This window comes from Leptodactylus fuscus, chromosome 2 (assembly GCF_031893055.1).
Source record: "Leptodactylus fuscus isolate aLepFus1 chromosome 2, aLepFus1.hap2, whole genome shotgun sequence".
Classification (NCBI taxonomy): domain Eukaryota; kingdom Metazoa; phylum Chordata; class Amphibia; order Anura; family Leptodactylidae; genus Leptodactylus; species Leptodactylus fuscus.
This window is the reverse complement of record NC_134266.1, coordinates 257,132,213-257,156,399: the sequence shown is the minus strand read 5'-3', so window position 1 is coordinate 257,156,399 and position 24,187 is coordinate 257,132,213. Positions and strand designations below refer to the sequence as shown.

The following is a 24,187-nucleotide window of genomic DNA, read 5'->3' as shown; positions in this document are numbered from 1 at the left end:
CAGGTATTCTTTCACTTCTTGGTGTAATGGTTTAGGTACAGACATATAACTTTTAGTTACTGGGGTAGTGTCTCTCAAATTGATCTTCAGGTTCAATGATGGTATACAGCCTATGTCAGAGTCATCTTTAGAGAATGCATGGCATTCTTCCCTCAGCATCTGTTTCACTACCGGCAGTTCTTCAGCACTCAGCTGTTCCAGAGGTACTGGGGGATCCCACAGTTCTGGTGTAGTTTGTACAGGTCTTTCGACTAGACAACCATTGTTACTGGGTTGTACCACCGAATTCATGGAAGAGAACTGCGCTGGTCTCACATTGGCAGGATACACAGTCTTAATGGTTTCTAGATGGCCTAACACAGTTTTGGGGTTCAGCCTCACTTCATGCTTTGTCGCATTTCTCACCAACACAGCCACCCGAGCAAAACCACCAGTAGGTATAGTCAATATGGTCTCACCTTGGATAATGCCCTCAGGAAGATCTGAAGAGTCTTTCGGTACAAACAGTCTCTCTTGTGGTTTTCTTCCTGGTTCCATTCGTACACCACACTTCACTCTCACCGTTCTATTTGCAGGAATGATGGTTGGACGCGAGCCGAGTTTGACTTCCTTCAACCTCACTGTGTTCTGTGCTTCCTTTATCCTGCTGACCACCTTCTCCGCTTCCCTGCTAGATATGGTAAACGAGGTGGCTATAGCATCTATTAACGGTGTCAAGGAATTAGTTCGCTGAATGACCTCATTGATCACATTGTACCCAAGGATCGGTTCTTCAGCCACCTTTGGATCACTTGTAACTAGAAAGGGTACGAGTAACTCAATAGCGTTGTTCTTCTTAGCTTTCAGCTGAAACATCACTTCCACCCAACCTAGAAAAGGGATTTCAGTTTGGTTCACGGCTCGACCACAGAGTTCTACCGGACCCATGAGTTCTGCAACTGGATGAAGACAAGTTTGCGGCAAATGACTCCTTCTCCAATCTTCATTTATAATGCTGGCTTGAGCTCCTGTGTCCCACAAAGCTTTCACTAGGAGTCCATTTAGCTTACATTGAATCAAGCACTTCTCACCAATTAGGCTAATGAGTCTGTCTTCACTACCTGAGAACTGTCCTTGGTTCTGGGGATGCCTGATCCGACTATCACACTGATCGCCGAGTGGTTGATGCCCCTGTCCGCCTTGCTGTAACTGTTGAAGATGATCACACACCTGGGGATAAGACTGATACAACTTCTGTATATCTGAAGCTGTTCTGGGGAGGGGTGGTGTTTGTGTTTGGGACTTCATCTGCTTAGAGGTTACCAGCCGCCCCGCACCAGCAACCTTTTGTCTTTTAAACTCTGGGATCGTGACTTTGGACATCCACTGGCATAATGCCCTTCTTCACCACACCCCCAACAATGGACACAGGCGGCACTTCTATTTGACACTCGACATGCTTCACAAGTAGGTCGTCTTCTGTTCTGAAAACCGCCTCCAGGTCTAACTGGTCTTGGCTCTGGTTTAGTGCGAATCAACTTTTTCACTTCCGCTAATTCAGCTCGGAGTTCCCCAAATGCTTTCTCCCAATTAGTGTCGGCTGTTCTCTCTGTCAAAGATGATTTGGTGTGCACCGCATGTGTAGGAGAATCTTCTCGCCTACCTTCCGGCTGATCACTAGACAAATTCATTTTCAGCTGGCTCAGCTTGGTCATTTTAGTTATAGAGCCCTTCTTTAACTTTTGTTCACTCTCTGACTCTAAGCTAGCTGCCTCGTTCATCTTCTCAATTAAGATTTCATCTGGAATGTTAGGATCTTTCAGGTACTGCTTCATTTGCAACTTTATGTCTTTACTTATTAACCCGGTTCCTAAAGATCTCAAAAACTTCTTCTGTACTAGTCCTGCATCAAACCTTTCCTCTGCATCTACTTCGCTGGATGCAAACAACAGCTTGTCTTTGAGTTCTATGGCTCTGAACAAGAAACTTTGAGGAGATTCCTTGGTATCTTGAGAGATGTTGATGAGTCTATGGAACAGCTCTGAGGTGTTTTCTTCTTTGTAGTGCCCTTTTAAGATCATTTTCAGTTGTGGTAAGGTCAAGTGACTTTTCATTTCTAGCATGTTCCGCAAATTCAGTCCTGGGCTGATAGCTTTTACCACTGCCTCGATAATTTCTTCCGGCAGATAGCCTTTCTGCAATCCTGCCTCTATCTGGTGCATCAGGTTTGTGTAAGACAGTTTCTCTTTTTGTTCACGTTCTCCAATCTGTCCCAGGATCTTGAAATCTTTCCTGATGGTGATTTGTGATGCTAGAGAGGTCTGTTGTCTTGACTTCCCTAACCTGGGTGGGCTAAGAGTTCTACTGGGTTCTGCTGCTTGTTCAGGGGTTTTGGTCGATTCTTGCACAGCTCTCTTCAATGCTACCAATTGCTCTTTCAATTCCTGCAGCTCAGTCTGTGGGAGGGATTTCTCCCTCTCAGTGTCCTGCACTGCCTCTTTATACCCCGGTCTCAAGCTGGTGATGAACTTCATTAAATCATTAAGGAATGTGCACAAGACATCCTCCTCCTCACTATCCCCTAGCTCATCCATCTGCTTGTTGATGGCTGTTAAGAGCTGTCTGTGGTTGCATGTCTTAGAGACCTGTTCTTCTGACACCTTCACATGTGCAGCTACAGCACCCAGTTCCTCATAAGTCAATTGAAGGAGCAACTTACTGATGCTGTTAAGCCGTGTCTCAACATCCATAGCTGTCTGTTTGATACTGAGTCTTTAATTGTTGTGGCAGTCTTTACCCAGAATCCCACCGCTGGCAGTCTGATCTTGTCTCTAAATATCCCCGTACGGGCCACCAATGTCGTATGTCCGTCTCACAGCGGGGCGAGGTAGGACATAGTATATATGAGTTCTTGGATATTAGAGAGCTCAGACGAAGGGACAATCCCAGACAGCAGTTGTTGTTAAGGTTTTACTTCTCTTCTCTTCACACAGTCTCCACAGCTATCACATACAGTACATGAGTCTTTCATAACAGATATCACTGTATACTGGCAGTTGTACTTATCACTGGGAAAGATGGATGTCTCAATCAGTTCTGGCCTTCAGCTGCTCAGCTAAACTCCCTTCTGTTATCACTGTTCTGTTCTACAGTCCAGAGTTTCTAGCTTTGCTTCAGGACCAACATGGTGTCTCTTCCCTTTTCCTATTTACTCTCCTGGATCACTGTCTCCCTCCCAGCACACCCTGCTGTGTCAGTGACCACTTCCTGTGTCTCTTGTTAGAGCTTTAACTCCACAGGTGCTGGATGATTTTACATCATGGCTGCAGTCTGTCTCTACCTGTCACACTAACTCACTAATTTCAGTGGCGCCGGCCATTTATCTTATACATAAAGGTGTATTTTGACTCTTGGCCAAACTGGATGTACATATGTATGGGGGAGTTAAGGGGAATAGCAATTGATCTAAAATTCATAACCAATCTTAATCATAGGCCATCAATTTGTAAAAAGTGGATAATTCCTTTAAAGGTTATGTTAGTTCCTTGGTATTGATTACTTAACCCCAGGATAGTCCATCAATAAGAGATCAGTGGGGGGGGGGGGGCGTAAACACCCCTTCTGATCATCTGATTGAAAGCACCGCGGTGCGTGTATGAACACTGTCTACATTATACATAGTGACCGTGCAATATAATAACATCCTGTTCACTTCTATAGGACGAGGCTGTAATTACGTTACATGGCCATTATACAACCGATGCTGTGCTCTGATACCTCAAACAGCTGGTCATCAGGGGTCCCAGGTCTTGGACCCCTACTGATCTCTTATTGATGACTTATCCTGCTATTCTGTTTCCATACTTATCATTAAGAGCAGATAAATGGAATACCCCTTTACTGTGGTTAACCATTTAGGGGTCCCTGACACCCAGTCTGCTATCTCCCTTGTAAAGATACATTACTGTCAGCAGAGATCGGTGCTCATCTCTGCTGCCTGGAGATTTCGGAACAGAGACCTCCACAAGTCAGCAGATATGGTTGCCAATCCCCATTGCTAGAGAGACAATGGTTAGTGGATGCTGTGGGGCCCTGTCTATCTCCATCTTCCCCTGGGCCCAGTAGCACCCCCTGCAGCCACAATCATTACGCCCCTGCCGTTTAGCCATCTTTACCTCTGCTATCTGGAAATCTATTTATGTCATTAATAGAAGTGCAAATGTTGCAAAAAAAAAAAAAAATCAAATGTGCTTTAAAAAGGAACTTAAAGGGGTTGTGCCACTTTGGACAATTATCCCTTATCCACAGAAAAGGAGATCAGTGTCTGATCGCTGGGAATCCTCCAGTGATCAGGAGGTGGGGGGATTGAAAGTCCTGCTAAGTCCTTTTTGGTGCACTTGTGCGCTTGTGTGACCGGTGCTCCATTCATTTTTATGTGTTTACCGTAACTGTAAATTCCATAGACATGAAAGAAGCACCGGTCACGTGGAGGCATTCACAAGGAGGCCTTAGGGGGACTTTAAGTCCTTGTCCTCCTGATCACTGGGGGACCCAGCGATCAGTCCCTGAGATCAGACACTTATCTGGACACTAGTGGCACAACCCTTTTAATGGGAAGAACTGCCTACAAGTCCTGACCACTGGGGCAAGATGTATGGAAGCAGGCAAGTGGTGATGCCCTACGCTTTTTCCATAACTTACAAAGAGGAGAATGGAATGTATGGAAACAGAGTAGAACATTTTGCTATGCTGTTACAGAAACAGGTTAACTCAACCGTGATCTTCGATTTCCATGGCTCCTATTCACCTCTATGAAAGTTATGGAAACAGCGGGGAGAAGCCGTAATTGTTGGGATTAGTGAGGTGTTATTCCCATCTAGACAGTAATGTGCCAAAATCGGAATAACCCTTTCAAGGTAGATTTAGCCAAGTAATGCTCCACCTTATATTTTATTATTTACTTATTAAGCAGATATTAAAATATATTATTTAGCTTTTTTTTTTATTATTGAAGATTTTTTCAATTCTATTTTGCCTACATGATTATGGGGTGCGATCTCCCACGAGTGGGTGTAACGTGGTGTAAAGATTTGCTGTACAGCAGGTGTATTGACATAACGGAGTCAAAAACAACTTAATGGTTTCTATTGGAGAGTGTTGTGGGCATGCTCAGATGTGAAGAGGTTACTGTGCAGGGGAAGGCAGAGCTGACTACACTGACTATATTATCTGCTGTCGGGCTATGGTCTTACGTCATCAATCCAACATCTTTACATTACAGATGTTACCTTTCCTTATAATTTAGTCTGAATATAATGAGATTACTAAATATATAATATTAAGCTGCTTGATCAATGAATCCTCGAGTGCACAGGTGGGTTAGAAGGCCTACGATATCTCCTTCGGTAGACTGACTGACTTTGTAGGGAACCTTACAGTGTGTAGAGCCTAACAGTCTATGCATTCTGGGAAAGGAATATGCAAATAAGTTCTCCTTGATGGAAAAAAAAAAGGAAAACTCACTCTAGCACCACCTTTTGGAAGGTAATTCCCTATAGGTCAATGCCTGGTTTTCTAAGACACCTAGAGATATTGTCTGGGATTAAAGCCAAACCAGAATATTGCCTCCAGAAGGAAGAGAAACCCATCTGCCGGATGCGATTCAATTGTTATTGGCCTTCGTCAGTGCAGGGTACTGGTTGCCTAGGTGAGAGGTCATAGTTATGGGTCAGAAGGGGTCCTGTGTCTCCTTAAAGAAACTGCCACCTGTGTGTATAGTATTACAGATCCCCAAATATTTTATTTATCAAAGATGGTATATATAACTACACAAAACCCAGTAAGAGATGATTCACACGGAGATTAACCCCACGCATTTTGATCCTGATTCTGATACAGGAAGCTGCATCAGAATCGGACCAAAATGCGCCTGCCACAACTGTCGCGGTTTCCGACAGTCGCAGCTTCCCCCTCCGGAGTAGGCTCAAATGAATGGGCCTAGTCCGGAAGGTGCTGCCGTGAGGCGGACGCCGGGGCTGAATCAGCTGCGGAGTCTGCCTGAAGAAAGGAACAGGAACATACCGCACACGGAAAAAAGTAAGCTAGCGGTCTCCATAGACCTCCATTGTGAGGGGGCGGATTCTGACGTGGATTCAGCGCCAAAATCCGCCCCCTCTTACCCCGTGTGAACGAGCCCTAAAGCTGTAATGTAATCTTTCTAGAGATGAGCGAACAGTAAAATGTTTGAGATTCGATATTCGTTTCGAGTAGCCCCTCAATATTCGACTACTCAAATCGAATATCAAATCCTATTATAGTCTATGGGGGGAAAATGCTTGTTTCAGGGGTAGGCAACATTCGATCAAATTATACTTACCAAGTCCACGAGTGAGGGTCGGGCTGGATCCTCCGAGAAGTCTTCTCCGTGCAGCGTCCCTGCGGCGTCTTCCGGCTCATCATTCACTCTGCCAGGCATCGGGCCGGGGCAGAGCCGACTGCACATGCCCGCACTACAAGTGGACATGTGCAGTCGGCTCTGCCCAGGCGCGATGCCTGGCAGAGTGAATGAAGAGCCGGAAGACGCCGCGGGGACGCTGCACGGAGAAGACTTCTAAAGGTAGGAGAAGAACCAGCGTTGATTGGCTGACTGTATAGCATTCGGCCAATCAATGCTGGTTCTGCATCGAACTTTTCCATTCGAATAGCGAGTGGTACTCGATCGAGTACGAGTATTTCAAATACCGTAGTATTCGATCGAACACCTACTCGCTCATCTCTAATCTTTACATAACAGGAAGTGTTAGCTTATTATGGCAGCTTTGTGACAAGTAAAAAAAACTGCAATATCTCTGAATTTTAATTATTTTAATTTGACAGTAAATGAAAACTTTGGTGAAAAAAACCCATAAAAAATATGCCTAAAATATGTTAAAAAATTGTAATTTAAACCACAGGATGTGATAGTCTCAAAAGATGACATTGGCCCTGGTCGTGTAAAGCCAAGAAGTAGTTAATATTAGGCTCAGGCTTTTGAATAAATTCTCCATATTGAAAGTCAATGTATTGAAGCTTCTGCATCGGTAATGATGAGTTTTGTTAAATGACGTGCTCCGCTCTTCTATCAATGTTACGATTGAAGGGGAGAAGTTAACTGTGTTGACACAAGCTTCGTGGCTCGGCGCTACAAATGTATTTTCAAAGGGTACAAAATCCTTTTTTATTTTCCTTGTCTTCCACCGCATAATTGCCTTTGGCAAGGTCTAAGCAACTTGTTTTTCTTTGTTGAATTTTGCTGCTGTAGAAAATATGAAGCGTCGGTGAATAAGGGCAAAGACGAGGTTATTTATGTAGATTTGGGGATTTATCTCAAATTATACTGATGTTCATTGTGCGCACATACGTGTCCAAGTCCTCCCGTGCAAGGGCGTAGCGTAGCGCCATACAACCTTTAAGGGGAATTTCAAGGACTTAAATATGGATAACCTAAGCTTGGGTTGGTGGGGATCCAACATCCAATAAGCTGATATTAGTAGCCACGGCTCCAACAAAAACACAGTGTACAGAGCCAGAAGGACTATACACAACTCTGTACATTGTGTACATGCCGATCCTGGTTGCTGGAGTTTAGATGCTCTTGAATGGTAGGTGAAGTGCAGTAACCAGACTCGGCAACTACGCAGTGTACAGAGCTGGATATTATTTCCAGATAGACCAGCCCAGCACACACGAGCTGCCATGACATTGCCATTGCTATTGGAACAAACTGTTTGTCATTGTAGGCCATTTTCCATGTGACAAAGTGGTACCTGGTACCCCCTGTTTTTTTTTTGTTACGGAGATTTTACAGATTTCATACATTGGATTGTCTCCCAGATCCATTTGTACGCCATTTTCGGGAGGTATTCTCTGCTTGTCTATAACACAATATAGTGCACCATATAGTGCACCATAGAGTTACTAATGGAACTTGAGTATGTGTGAGGACTTGGAGTCTTGGTTGGTCCCATCTTTTAATGCATTTGGCTACCATAGACAGAGACAAGACCCCAGTCACTTAATTTAGGCTCATTTTGACATATATTTTGAGGCCTCTGCCCTTTTATACTGTAGGACTATGCAAGCCCTTGTAAGATGCCATATATACATGAATATCCTTATAATACCAACATACACCTTCGATTTCATAAGGAAGTCTACTCCGCTTTCTCTGTTGGATTTTGGAGGAGGCATTGTATCTAGTATAGAAATATGGTATAGACGTACAATATGGCAGGCTATACAGGTAATATGTAATAAAAGGGAACATAGTTTACTCATACTGGGGCAACACGGTGGCTCAGTGGTTAGCATTGCAGCGCTGGAGTCCTGGGTTCGAATCCTGCCAAGGACAACATCTGCAAGGAGTTTGTATGTTCTCCCTGTGTTGGTGTGGATTTCCTCCCATATTCGAAAGTGTTACTGATAGGAAAAAATGTACATTGTGAGTCCTATATGGGGCCAGAGAGCCATAACTTAAAGGGTGTGTCCTGGAGTTTTTTGTTATGTCCTATGTTTAGGCGGGGCTATGAATATCTGACTGGCCAGCCCCCCACACAGATCATCTCTTTGGGACCTCGTCCAGCTCCTGTATAGTGGCCACATACCATATGTAGAGTTCAGCTGCAGTAATGGTGTTTGGCCATTGCCCTGTTGGGGCAGTGGGGGTGGCCGTAGACTTCCATGATCAAATGTTTATGGCCCATCCTAAGAATAGGCTATAAAAAAGGCTTCATAATACTTTTGGGGATTAGTGTGATATCTGTAGCATGTCCCTCCATTGAACACGTGCCCTACATATTACTGGGGTCTTCTCATGGTATCAGGGGGCTCGGGTATAACTGATGCCACGGCAATTCTATAGCAGAGCCCCTAACTCTATTGTCATGGGAGGGCTACATAGAACATGTAATGGAAAAAAAATTGCCTGACTTTGCTTTTCAATGCAGTAAGTGAAGGCCGTCCTGAAATATAATCCCGAAAGGGAGTCATCAAATTAAAATCTGCTAGTTGACAGTTTTTCATTGTACTCTCTGGATCACGCTTCACTTATTAGGCGGTGAACTTGGAGCGTACTCTGCGGATTTATGATGACTCTATAATAAAATGCTTGTCTTGTGCTTTATATGATAAAGTGATAAAATATTGAATTAGACTAATAAAACTTGGGCCTTGGGGTTTTCCATATTTTTATAGGTTTTTATTTGATCTTGAATGCCACCTGTAATTTCTATCATGGAAAATGCAAACTGTAAAGGTCAAGGGTACACTTGGGAATGGGGATGGGGGAGACAGGGTCAGTGAATCAAAATCTTTATGCTGCCACAAGGGGGAGCTCACTGGCCCATGGGTTTGTTGTTCAGTTTGAGGGTGCTGGCCCACAAACAAGTACATCAATGAACCCATTCGCCAATGCAAACCACCAAGAATGTTAGGCGTCAATCTAATTCAAGGGCCGTATGGCAAACAGTGGGCCCATATGGGGCACCATCATGCTTGGAAGCCCCATTTTAAAAAGGTCATTATGGCAAATTGAGGCCATTCATGTAGATACAATTGCCACGTGTACATCCTAAGGTGTATGAGTTTCTTCCGGACTGGTTACTATGCATTGTGAATTCACACCACACATTCTCACAACTTTGCACATCTCAGCCCTGATGTTAGGAGATGACAGAGCAGCACATGGTGATTATACAATTTCCTTACGTCTTTTCTGTTATTGAACTTCTCGGTCCTTGGCGAAAACTTCAGGTGCTTGTTTACAAGTGAGATGTGAGGGAGATGACATAATTCAAAGTCAAAAAGGAGATGTAGACCACCACCACACCACTCCTTTTATGTGAGATATAAGGTCCTAGTACTTGACAACTTTATGTGAGATATAAGGTCATAGTATTTGACAACTCAACTTCCTTAGGGTAATACCATCCTTGTTACCTAACATGGCAGTGCTTCTAAAGAAGCTCAGGACCTATTAGAGGCTCCTAGGCCATGGGGTTCTCCATCGGCTGGAAACTGGAGATACTGTTGTCCACTAATGGCCCTAGGAATATCATAGTTTTACTAAAACTTGGGTTACGGCCATATTGCTGTGAAAGGGAGTCCTTCACCTCTTCTTCACCTCTTCCCACCCTTTGTCTGCTCCTGCCTGACAATGCCATCCCGACAATACAGAGACTAAATAGCACATCAGGCACCAAAACTAGCAGCATTGATTCCTCAGGAATGGTGGGGGGGCTAGAGAAAAATTACAAATGTGCCAGAATCAGTGGAACAGCGACTATTACATGATGTAAAGAGCTGGACTTGTTGGAGTCCTCTTTAAACTATGTAGGACTGGCAAAGATAGTTAAGATATTGTCATAGATATCTGTGTCAGGCCTGTGTCAGACTTTGAATACAGGGTTTGTGCAGATTGCTGTGTTCAGAGGGTTAACATGGCATCTCTGAATTATGATCAGTGGGGGATTCTAGCATTGGGACCCTCCTAGCAATTAGACAAATGTCACCTTATTCGGTTAATAGGTGGTAAGTTGGTAAGACTTAAATACCCAAGTTCACATCTGCGTTGAATGCTGCAAGGAGGACTTTCCTCTCCATGGGTTGCAGTATAAAACTGGTGGAATACTGATGGACACCCAGTGGAGCCCACTATAGTCTATGGGGTAACCGCTTTTAAAGCGGACAGGCTCTCTGACTTTCGGTTTCCTATGTAGACGTGAATGACGGAGACCCATACTTTTGTGTGAACCTAGTGTATCATCAAGTAATATATTGAATAGACATTTTCCATATTCATATTTAGAAGGTTGAGGACCGATCTAGAGAAAAGAGTCCATGCAGGCCTACCTGGTGATAAGTATAAGACCAACCTGAATCGAAGTTCTTTTTGGGCATACTTGTTAACTTTTGATAAAGATGACATGAGAGGTCCAGTTCGTATGTCGGTCACTGCCCTTTGTTTGAAGTGATTTGTACATAAGGTGCCCACTAAGTTTGGGAGTGTCGCCCATTCTTCCGGGACATTGGGAGGTTTCCCCATTTTGTGGGAACCTCCAAACATTCTGCAAGATTTTTCAGTGGTTACTCACGATCTACACGAGAAGACAACGCTCTGTGAAGGAAATAGTCTTGACCACAGACTGATACATTGTAGCAAACTACCAGATAGATGTGTGTCCTTGACTGCCTCTAGTGGCCTTTTGACTGGCAGCATAAAAAAAATCATTAAAATTTTACCTGTATTAGGGAAATTATCTTGTAATGTTCCTAAAACAGCTACTAAAATGTACCAATCTCAGAAATGTATTTTTCAACATTTTCTGACTTGCTTCTCTAGATCAAAGGCTTCTTCTCCAATGCCTTGTAGTATAAGAAGTCATTACACTTGCTGTGTTAGTACCGGGAAAAGCTGAATTTCTTTGAGGTGTAACCGTGGGCAAAAATAAGTGAGACAGACATGTCTTATAGCAGAGAGTGATGATACGTGTCTTGTGAGGAAAAGGGATCCGTTCATTTTACTGCAGTCTACAGTAACAGTGGCGAACCAGGGTATGAAGATGTAAGACTTAAGATTTAAAGGGAGTCTGTCAGCTGGAAAGGCAATATCAGACTAGTGACATGGCTGATTACAGAGAACAATAGTGATTGAGTGCTAAGGACCTGATATTGATAAGGACCTGTGATAATGACTGACTGCAGAGAACAACAGTGAGTGCTATACTTCATAAGGACCTGTGATGATGACTGATTTCAGAGAACAACAATCAGTTAGTGCTATACTTCATAAGGACCTGTCATAATGACTGATTACAGAGAACAACAGTGAGTGTTATACTTCATAAGGACCTGTCATAATGACTGATTACAGAGATCAACAGTGAGTGCTATACTTCATAAGGACCTGTGATAATGACTGATTACAGAGAACAACAGTGAGTGCTATACTTCATAAGGACCTGTGATGACTGATTTCAGAGAACAACAATCAGTTAGTGCTATACTTCATAAGGACCTGTCATAATGACTGATTACAGAGAACAATAGTGAGTGCTATACTTCATAAGGACCTGTGATGATGACTGATTTCAGAGAACAACAATCAGTTAGTGCTATACTTCATAAGCACCTGTCATAATGACTGATTATAGAGAACAACAGTGAGTGCTATACTTCATAAGGACCTGTGATAATGATTGTTTACAGAGAACAACAGTGAGTGCTATACTTCACAAGGACCTGTCATAATGACTGATTACAGAGAAGAACAGTGAGTGCTATACTTCATAAGGACCTGTGATAATGACTGACTGCAGAGAACAACAGTGAGTGAGTGCTATACTTCATAAGGACCTGCGATAATGACTGTTTACAGAGACAACAGTGAGTGCTATACTTCATAAGGACCTGTCATAATGACTGATTACAGAGAACAACAGTGAGTGCTATACTTCATAAGGACATTGTTCTTGGTCCTGCCCACTTCAACTGGACTCATTAGGTGGCGCTGCCTCCTCTCAAGGTGTCAAGTTAATCTTTGCTACATCTGTACCAGAGTCAGGGGCGTAGTTATAGGGTGTACAGTGGTAGCAGTCATCACCAGACCCTGTACCTGAGGGGGGCCCAATGGTCTCTCTTCCACATAAAATATACTGTTATTCTATACAAATATGACACACATGAATGGCCTATGACACAACGTAGGTAGGGACCCCATTAAAGATTTCACACTGGGACCCAGCAGCTTGAAGTTACTCCCCCGCCACTAGTCTCTTATGCTATAACAATATACTATACCATGGCTAAGTCCTAGATTATTATCATTCCTTTTAGACAGAAAGGTGATTTTTATTCACAGACAATCTGACAAGCGCCTAAGTGGTTGCCCTGCAGGATATACATGGCATTAATAAATTACAACCTTAAATCGACATATTTCCCATCATCCAGGAGAAAGCACACCTGCTGTTTGCTCTGTTTCTCCGGTGAACAAGGAGACAGCAATACATTTTTAGCGATTTCCAACTCACTGTCAAAGGGGACACTTGACAGATAAGCACCTTTCAGTAATGTGGTGGTAGGTAGCAGATGTCAGAATATTTCTAGACAGCAGGAAGATAAAGTAGTAGGAAGATTCCTTGAAAGTCTTCAATATTTTTTGACGGATCTTATAAGGAATTATTTATCAAAACAGACATGACTACAAAGGCAATAGAAGACCAATATTTCCCAAATTCTCCTCCTTGTTAAAATTGAAACGGCTGAAAATAGCAAATTGCAAAACATGTTTACTGTGTTCCTGAAACTGTGATATAAAGGATGGATGGAAAGGAAGGTAGGGAGAAATAAAGATAGATAGATAGATAGATAGATAGATAGATAGATAGATAGATAGATAGATAGATAGATAGTAGATAGATAGATAGATAGATAGATAGATAGATAGGAGATAGATAGATAGATAGATAGATAGATAGATAGATAGATAGATAGATAGATATGAGATAGGAGATTAGATAGATAGATAGATAGATAGATATGAGATTAGATAGATAGATAGATAGATAGGAGATAGATAGATAGATAGATAGATAGATAGATAGATAGATAGGAGATAGATAGATAGATAGATAGATAGATAGATAGATAGATAGATAGATAGAGTTAGGCAGGGTGGTATGGATGATTTGAAATAACACTTACACACTAATTTTTCAACAAAACTCAATTCTTTTTTTCCAATGTGTAGCTTGGATGCTGCCATTACAAAAATCAAAGAAAACAAAGAAAAAATACATTAAAACATTGATTACGGCCGAACGTCGAGGGCTGGCTTCAACTGCTTGACGCACCCCTTCGATGTTTTATGGGGTCCGTACCGATCGGTCACCTCCTTGTGCAGTTCCGGGTCTTTCGTTGAAAGTGATTCACCCACTTCATTATCGTATTGGAACACGACCATGACGGCCAACGTTGAAATGATTCCAGAAATGTCTCTGTGTTTGAACGGCAGAACGGTCAATAAAGGTGTGGTACATGAACACACGATGCTCTATCGACCACGTCTCCATTGCTACTGAAATGGCGGCTCCTGACGAGCAGATACCCCCACTCTTTATCCGCCGACGTTATCCCCACCTTGCGTGGCGCCCCGTTCAAACTATCCATACCTCCCTGCCTAACCCTGTAGATAGATAGGTTTTTCCATCATACTGAACAGCACAGGGCTCCATAAGATCAGCAATTAAGAAATAATTCTATACAATCTTCAACTAGGACAGCCTCAGTGTAGCTTATTATAGCACATGGTCATCATGAGGAGGGGGGTGGGAATGTCTCAAGCATGGCCCTCTCTATTAACCAGAATGGTTAGTTATTGGAAACATTTGTTACCGCAACGGAGGGCACAGTGTGACCCTGTTATCCCATTCATGTAACATGGTACCATGTGCTACCTAATTCCTCCACTAGTGGCCACTGCAGGAGAAGTGCGCAGGTTTCATGTTCTGGACTTGCAATGATCAGATGATCAACAGGTTAAAATCACGTAATGAAGCGAGGGATTATTAAAACCCTTTTAATAAAAAAAAGCTCAGCTGAGGGAGGTATTGTACGCCCAGCACTAAGCGTGTAAATATTCCGAAAAGATATTTAACCATTTTATTTCTCACAGGTGTTTTGCTGCGGGATTTCAAGTTGAAACTGCGCAGAAATATTTTATTTATTAAGTAGCAATAATTTATGGCGCTTGTATTTAATTGGAATATGTTACACAAATGTATTCCTGCCTAATTAAAACAAGATAGACGTTGGTATTTATATCTCAGCTGGTGGTTATCCAAGTCTTTTAATGTTTTATGACTTGAAAGAATGTAACACACTGAAGAAGCCGCTCGCGCACCTGCACCGTCCCCCGGCAGCCATACTTATGTAATGTTACGTCTGTGTCCTGCATGACGGGTAAGTATTATTTACTATATTTCTGCAGGAAGAAATGAAGACGGCGAGATCTGTACAGGATCTGGGTGTTGGACCCCTACAGATCAGACACTGATGACCAATGCTGTGTATAGGTCATCAGTATCAAAAATGCCTTTTGGTTTGGGACTGGATTATAAAATCATCTCTGTTACATCAGTATACATAGAGGTCTGTAGACTCCTGAATGTCCATATGCCCCCAGTTTAGGCAGATATGTCCACCCTTTCCCTACCATTATTTACTGATGTCCTGTCCTTAGTATAGATCATCAATTGAAGATCAGTGTGGATCTGATACCCAAGGCCCTCAAAATAGCAGTAGCGCAGGCCATTAATCACGTTGCCTGTTGCAGCTCAGTCCCATTCAAGTGATGATCCCAAGCACCACTTTATAATGTACAGCACTAACTAGTAAAGTAGTCAACAGGCTGCAGCCCTCACCCAATTGCTATGTCCTGTTAGGTGAGGGTCCCAAGTGTCCTGCAAGTCTTCAGCTGGTGACCTATCCTAATTATTAAGCTTGGAAACCCCTTTAAGAACTCCAATGTCTTATGATAGAAAGACAGGACTTGCTAGCAATAGCATTCGCAGACCGCAATGCACAACACAACCACTGGGTGACGACACATAGACACAAATAGGATAGACATCTTGTGACAGAATATTGCAAATCGGGGGCAACACAGTGGCTCAGTGGTTAGCACTGCAGGCTTGCATCACTGAAGTCCTAGGTTTGAATCCTGCCAAGATCAACATCTGCAAGGAGTTTGTATGATCTCCCTGTGTTTGCATGGATTTCCTCCCATACTCCAAAGACATATTGATTGGGAAAAAATATACATTGCGATTCCTATATGGGGCTCCCAATCTACATGAAAAAAGAAAGCTATTGTGAATGGTATTGTTTTGAAAAGCTGGTCATCTCAGAACACGCATATCTGGACATATAATAGAGTAATGGAAGACACAGTTGTACAGAGAGGTCCAAAGAGGTTTTCATATGAGTCTACAAAAAAATTGCGCTATGATCCATATAGTAGTGTGCTTTTCTACAGGGGTAATATGATGTCGTATCTGGCACCAGTGTGGTTTGCATATCTAAGCTGACATGCATGTTCTTTTCTCACAGGTTCACTATACAGTATACAGATCCATTTGGTTTTTAACCATTATCTCACACATCTTTCTATGTCTTCTTTTCAGTTTGCTCCCAGTATTCCCGAGGAGTGTTTGCCATCTTTGGACTGTATGACAAGAGATCAGTTCACACCCTGACCTCATTCTGCAGTGCTTTGCACATCTCCCTCATCACACCCAGCTTCCCAACCGAGGGAGAAAGCCAGTTTGTCCTCCAGCTGAGACCATCGTTACGAGGGGCCCTGTTAAGTTTGCTGGATCACTATGGTTGGAATCACTATGTATTTCTTTATGACACGGACAGGGGTAAGTACTGTGTTATTGAGACTTTCTCAGATGTGGGAATACTATATGTCGTAAATGTCTGACAGGTGGTGGTCACGCCTCTGGGAGTAATGGAGTCCTTGACCTTCGAACTACTAGGCCCATTTCTCGTGCTGAACGAATAGACATATACATTGGGGGTTTGCTCGGCTATTTCTGTAACTCCCATAGATTTTAATGGAGGTGGGTACATATGTGTCAGCGTAGGCGATGATGCAACCACCTCACTCCTTTGGCCTTCATGTTTCTGCTGTCTCTTGCATTGACTAGATTTGCAATGTACTGTGTATCCCTATAGTCTCCAGCATGTCCTGGCTTAAGCGTTCTATACATACTGCTTCTATGTTTTCAGGCTCATTTCTTGATATATACCTCCAATGTACGCTGCTTTCCTACACAGCTAAAGGTATACAAGCCCAATGTAGAGCAAAGGACACTCTTATGGCCCCTGCCATGTTAATGGACCTCTATGGCTATGGTCACCTTATACAGTAGGGGATCTTTTACATAGTTACATAGAGGTTGGATGAAGACATCAGTCCATCAAGTCCAACCTATAACCCTACAATCCCCTACAGTGTTGATCCAGGGGAACGTGTGTATGACTAACATAGCGCTTGGATGCAGTGTAATGGCGTTCACGGCCAAGTAGTTGCTCATTCTTTATCGGGTTTAATTATTCTGGTATTCAATGGGATTCCAATGGCCGACATACATGGACAGACAGTAGCTATGGGGAGGGCAGATCTATTAGTCACACCCAGGCCTTGGTGTCTTGGGGTCCAAGTGCCCAACATCGCTAGACACCTGTGATATACTGTTAATACATATGCTAGATAGGGGGTTGCGTTATAGATTATGCATTAGGGTTCAGAAACTTCTTGTGCCCCTGCATTTAACCCCTCAGATACTGCGGTCAAAAGCATCCACGGCACTCGAAGGGGTAACTTTCACTCTCGCTTTGTTCACTGGTCTCTGAACAATTCCAACGTTCCTGGTTGTTATGGCAGCCTGGAGCCAGAACCGCCATGGGAATATTACTATTCAGATCTGCCTGTGGCTGAGCTCAACAGTAGTACTGCATTGTTATCGTAGACTGCAATATATATATATATATATATATATATATATATATATATATATATATATATATATGAACATGAATTAGCCGGAACGTGGCTGAGTATAAAAAATAATAAAAATATTTATCCCATAGGGTGGATGCTGTGGCTGGGAAAAAACACAATGGCTGAGTTCCTTGTTTTTTCTTTAGTTTGCCTCCTTCCCTTCCGAAAACAAATAATTGAATAATAAGTGATCAAAAGATGGCTAATTTCCAAAAACGGTATACATATAAAAACTACAGCTTGTCCCACAAAAAAAGACACCTTACACAGCTCCATGCACAAAAGACGTTACGGGTATCCCAATAGGGCAACTCAAATACTTTATTAATAATTTTATTTTTCATAATTTTGAAATTTTGTGCTAAAACTATAGAAATACAGTAAGTAGAACTAATATAAATTTGGTATTCTCATGACCATATAAACCTAGAGGATACAGCTAACCTACTGCACAAAAAAGAAACTGCGGAATTGAAGTCTTTTCCAATCCCATTATGAGTTTTTTTTTACCACTTCCCAGTGCACCATATGGAGTATAAAATGGTATTATTATCAAGTACAATTTGTCCTGCAAAAAATAAACCCTTATACAATGAAAAAATAAAAACTTTGGACTAACCTTTAAAAATGAATATGCAAAAATAAAAATTGCTGGATCAGGAAGAGGTTAAAGGGGTTGTCCAAATTAGAGATAGTGGGCCCAGCAGCAGGATTTGTTATATACCTACTTGTTTTGTCATCCTCCTCACCAGGGGTGAACCTACCTTTTTGCCGTCCGAGGCGGACGACAGAAAGCCGCCCCCCCCCTTCCCCGGGAGGAGGGGGCGGAGCGAAGGGGAGCGTGGCGGAGCGGCGTTAGCAGGCAGAGAGTAGGCACCGAGAGGACCTGCTCCCTGCCTGAGTGTGAGGGGAGGCCGCTGGGGCAGCGCTGCGTCCACAGGGCCTCCCCAATCCACTGCTCGCTACCCGTGCCGGGCGTCCAGGACAGCTTGCCCTGGACTGCCTTAGGTAAGCAAAAATGCCGCCCTTCCCCTCCCGGGGCCCTGGCATAGCGCCGCCTGAAGCGGTCGCTTCAGGTCGCCTCATGGGAGGTGCGGCGCTGCTCCTCACTCATGTTTGTTTACATGGGTACTGCAATGATGTGCCCGTATATAACATGTCACTGCTGCAGCCAGGAAGACAATGTCATCACTGCAGCAGCTACTAGGATGCAGTGAGGGAGAAACCCAGTAAGTATTAATTTTTATATTGTTTTATAATAATCCCTAGTGCTGAGCCCATCATTAAAGAGGACTGATCACAACCCTGCACCAATGCCTTTGCATAAGTGCTGCTCCGCTTATAACACCTGAATTTTTTCTTTAGCCCCCATTGGTGTGCAGTTCTTTACATCCTTCAATAGCTGCCACTCTACTGATTCCGGCACAGTTGGAATTTTTTTTCTATCCCCCACCATTCCAGAGCAGTCAGTGCTTTTACTTTCAGCACAATTATGCTGTCTGCTGTAAGGTGGGCGGTCCCTGTCTTCCTGCTCCTATCTGACTCCGCCCACCTGGGAGTAGAGAGCATAATTGTGTTGAAAGTATTGGCACCAATTGCTCTGGAATGGTGCGGGCTAGAAAGAAAATTCCAACTGTGTCAGAATCAGTAGAGTGGCAACTATTGAAGGATGTAAAGAACTGTTGTTGGTGAAGGGTCCCCTTAAATAACCAACTTCTGTAATAGCAATTAATGTAAATGGTTCAAATGCAGTTCTCTGTAAGGTTGACTTTTTTTTGTAAACCGTTCATATGCAGTTCTTTTTCCATGTGGTAGTTTATATATTGATGAAGATGAAGCTAAACTAAGTCCCATTAATAGCAGTGACCCCCGTCCTCCGTGAAAAATTGATGTAGATACTTGAGGGAAATCCTACATCTGCCTTAGCATAATGAACAGGATTCTTTAAAACCCGTTTTTCCCTAGTGATTTATCTGGAGGTTATGAAGCTGCCGGCAGCATTGACATCCCCCGTAAGACAGAGCCGTGAAGCCGGATACTTGTTTTTTCCAGATCGATAATTATAGGGAAGCAGTTTAAGTAGCGTTTTGTAATTCACTGAAGTAACATTGAATTATAGGAATATTGGCTCCTTATAAGCGGCTACAAGGATTACTGCTGTAATATGGAGCATGAACATTACATTCTGTATTAGGCCAGTAGGTTGTCTACCACCCAGGGGAAATTCCCTCTAATAACCCCACAAATTGCTCCTATTCTTACTTATCCCTTTGATTTTCTGGAATTCATGTTGCGTGTGTATATGTCTAAATTCAAGATGTCTCTGGAGATGGACGGCAATACTATTACGTCTGCAAGGTTGATTCCTTTTAATGGTAGAAAACCATGCTGCCGATGGTTTATGACAGCATTTAAAGGGGGTTTCCAGGCTTGCTAATTGATGACCTATCATTAGGATAGGTCATCAATTGAATATTGTGAGGGGTTATGGGTGTTGGATCCCTATGGGTCTTCAAGTGATGACTTAATCTAAGGAGAATCCCTTTGGGCTACGGCCCACATTGCATAAAATGTAGTGTTTAGGCTGTTGTGGAAACGAAGTAAGGCTGGGTTCCCATGGGGTTTTTTGGACCGGATTTTGAGGTGAAGGACACCTCAGAATCCAGTCTAGAAAACGTTTAGAAGTGACTGGATGCTATAAGCCGCTTCGGATTAGGCCCAAAAGGATGGGCCTATTCGGGAGGGAGGTGTCGTGCTGCGGACGCTGCAGCGGATTCCGCCCCAGAATCCTCTGCAAGAAAGGGCAGGTCACTTCTTTTTAATTAGTGAATGGCTCCCATTGAAGTCAATCAATGGGAGCTACCGCCATAGCAGCAGAGGCAGCTGCCACAGGGCCTGGGGCATTAGGGGCCCAGTGACAGCTGCTACCGCTGCTATCATTATACTTGGGGGTCTTTCCGGACCCCCGAGTATAATGATTGGCGGAACGGGAGAGGTAAGAAAAACTGGTACTTACCTCTCCACGATCCTGGCCAGGCCTCCTTCCTAGTTGTCTGACGTCACATGAACCCGGCCTGCGTCCCGGGTCATGTGACATCCGACGTCCTTGAAGAAGGACGGCAGCGGAGGCTGACAGCATAGGAGCCAGGAGACAGGTAAGAAACAGTAGTTTTTTATGTTTTTAAAGACCCCAGAATATAATAATTGTTTATGGGTGTCCACTATGGGACATAATAGTTTGTGCAGGGGCCACTATTGGGTATAATACTGTGTGCAGGGGCCACTAAGGGACATAATAATGCGTGCAGGGGCCACTATGGGGGATAATACTGTGTGCAGGGGCCACTAAGGGACATAATAATGTGTGCAGGGGCCACTATGGGGGAGAATACAGTGTGCAGGGGCCACTATGGGGCATAATACTGTGTGCAGGGGCCACTATGGGGGATAACACTGTGTGAAGTGGCCACTATGGGGCATAATAGAGTGCGCAGGAATGCGTAGGAGAGGGTCGGTCAAGGTCTTTGGCGTCGGTGTTGGACGGGGGGGGGGGGGGGGCATTTCAAAAGTTCGCCACGGGGCCCTGCCACTGGGTATGTGATCTGTTAGAACCGAGACCCAGAACCTACACAGATCAGCAATTCCAGCAGCCTCCGCAAGCGTTCTTGAAAATTCTGTAGATTTTTTTCTGTAATATGTGGATGGGATTAACCAGAATCCCATTTGCTCTGCAGGTACTATAAAATGCTGTGTTTTCGCAAGGGGGGCTTCAGCTTTAGGGATCTGTTATAATATGTCAGATTTTTTATGGATTTTGGTGTGGACTACACATCAAAAAGAAATAAAATCCAAAAACAGTCTGCATCTCATGAATGTGTGTGTTCAACCTTGTAATGGAAAATTTCCAGACTAATTTTCAGGCTGCCACATTACTTACTATATATCAGACAATTACTTTAGAATTAGCCACATAGACTGACAAATCCTTGGGTGAAACTGCTGCACAACTGTAGCAGAAATCTGAATATCAGACTGGAATTTCTGCAGATACACGTCCTAATATGATTGTCAACAACAGGAGGCAGATTTCTTTTTTCTTCAGATTTTGACACAAGTTTCCATGATGCAATTAATAAAAATGAGAGAACTGATTCGTAACGTACTGGAGTAAACCTGAAAATTCCAAATTGTTTGATTTTTAATGAAATCGAATAATTGGAGATTTTCTTCGGATAAACAAAAATGAAAGCCGAAGTATGTTCTTCAGACCCCAGAGTATAATAGATGGAGGCCCAGGGGAAGTGACAAAAAAAACAAAACATTCTTACTCACCTTCTATAACCTCTTTCGGGCCCCCTCGCAACACTGCTGAGGCCTGTGATTGGGCCACCAGTGATCACATGGGTATGACTATGTTTTATACATGGTTTCCTAGGAGCCCTAAGAGTGTTATACACTATGTTTTATAGATAGGTTCCTAGGAGCCCTGACAATGTTCTACACTATGTATTATAGATAGGTTCCTAGGAGCCCTGACAGTGTTATACACTATGTATTATAGATAGGTTCCTAGGAGCCCTGACAGTGTCATACACTATGTTTTATAGATATGTTCCCAGGAGTCCTGACAGTATTCTACACTATGTTTTATAGATAGGTCCCTAGGAGTCCTGACAGTGTTATACACTATGTTTTATAGATAGGTTCCTAGGAGCCCTGACAGTGTTATACACTATGTATTATAGATAGGTTCCTAGGAGCCCTGACAGTGTCATACACTATGTTTTATAGATATGTTCCCAGGAGTCCTGACAGTATTCTACACTATGTTTTATAGATAGGTCCCTAGGAGTCCTGACAGTGTTATACACTATGTTTTATAGATAGGTTCCTAGGAGCCCTGACAGTGTTATACACTATGTATTATAGATAGGTTCCTAGGAGCCCTGACAGTGTCATACACTATGTTTTATAGATATGTTCCCAGGAGTCCTGACAGTATTCTACACTATGTTTTATAGATAGGTCCCTAGGCGTCTTGACAGTGTTATACACTATGTTTTATAGATAGGTTCCTAGGAGCCCTGACAGTGTTATACACTATGTATTATAGATAGGTTCCTAGGAGCCCTGACAGTGTCATACACTATGTTTTATAGATATGTTCCCAGGAGTCCTGACAGTATTCAACACTATGTTTTATAGATAGGTCCCTAGGAGTCCTGACAGTGTTCTACACTATGTTTTATAGATAGGTTCCTAGGAGCCCTGACAGTGTCATACACTATGTTTTATAGATATGTTCCCAGGATTCCTGACAGTATTCTACACTATGTTTTATAGATAGGTCCCTAGGAGTCCTGACAGTGTACTACACTATGTTTTATAGATAGGTTCCTAGGAGCCCTAACAGTGTCATACACTATGTTTTATAGATAGGTTCCTAGGAGCCCTGACAGTGTCCTACACTATGTATTATAGATAGGTTCCTAGGAGCCCTGACAGTGTTCTACACTATGTTTCATGAAAATTTAAAATGTGGTTCATACCAACCTTGTTCAGCTCAAAGCGAATCTTGGTCTGGAACCACCCAAACCCAAAGCAAAACAAATCTTGAGAGGTTTGCCCATCTCTAGTAACTAGCAATGTAGCAAAACTGAGAGTGCATAGAAAGACATACTTCACAAAATGACCCACAGTTCTATTAAATTTCTGCAATGTTCATGCCGTGTCTCAAGTTAGGGTTAGACACATTTTACGTCTACTGCAACAGTTTTAAAAGGTTATCCACATCACTGTATAATTGGTTGGGTTCCAGCCTCTCAGACCCCCACTATCCAGAATATTGCACTGATGCAGCCCCTTCACTATTTCCCTTGCACACTTGCTCTCTGAGCCACCTGCAGTGCAGCCCATAAAGTTCCTTCATTTTTAGGGTTGTTGGGTGGTCATGCCTCCTCTGCTCACATAGCAATACAATGGGAATATACCTTTAAAAAATGGAGTCCTAAAATGGCAACCATTGTTTGGCACAAATTCATGGTGCAAGTACACTGGCAGTGAGCTATACTTAGAATCCTTAGCAAGTTATGTCAAATCTATATATTTATATTTCCAGGTGCAGCATTTTGATAAATGTGACCTAACTTACCCTCCTGACGCTATTGATAAGTGCGATAAATGGTATTTTCTGTGCGTTTCCGTCATACAAGAGTTTATTCCGAATTAGTTAAATGTCAAATTCGTCTCTGCTAAATCCACATATTGAAATTCACCCTTCTGTAAGATCGATGATCACACACAGTAAATTTTTATAGACTATATATTTTAAATACAGAATCTGATTCTTATGCTCTCTGTAATGTGTATTATGCACAGAAAAATGCTTAATGTTTAATTGAATGCCGAGTGCCAAACGCATCAATTCATTTAATATGCGCAGATTGGAAATGGATACGTACACTAATAAAGTATAAGTTTTATTAGGACTGCGGTAAAAAGTAAAATGACTTAGCTTAGAGTTACTTAGTTTCTGCCATAACGCAAGAGATTCTGTATCACGGCTCACGAGCACGCTCTTATTACGGTCAAGCGGAACCATTG

The 24,187-nt window shown here is 42.8% G+C and overlaps 1 protein-coding gene across 7 annotated transcripts in view; it reads left to right on the top strand.

The window, feature by feature from the left end:
- GRIA4 (glutamate ionotropic receptor AMPA type subunit 4) overlaps positions 1-24,187 on the top strand; it is a 699,790-nt gene that overhangs the window by 498,101 nt on the left and 177,502 nt on the right. For all 7 annotated transcript variants that reach the window (XM_075266112.1, XM_075266111.1, XM_075266110.1 and 4 more), the window contains one exon: positions 16,200-16,439. In XM_075266112.1, coding sequence (XP_075122213.1) covers positions 16,200-16,439 — 240 coding nt within the window. The remainder of the gene's footprint in view (positions 1-16,199; positions 16,440-24,187) is intronic.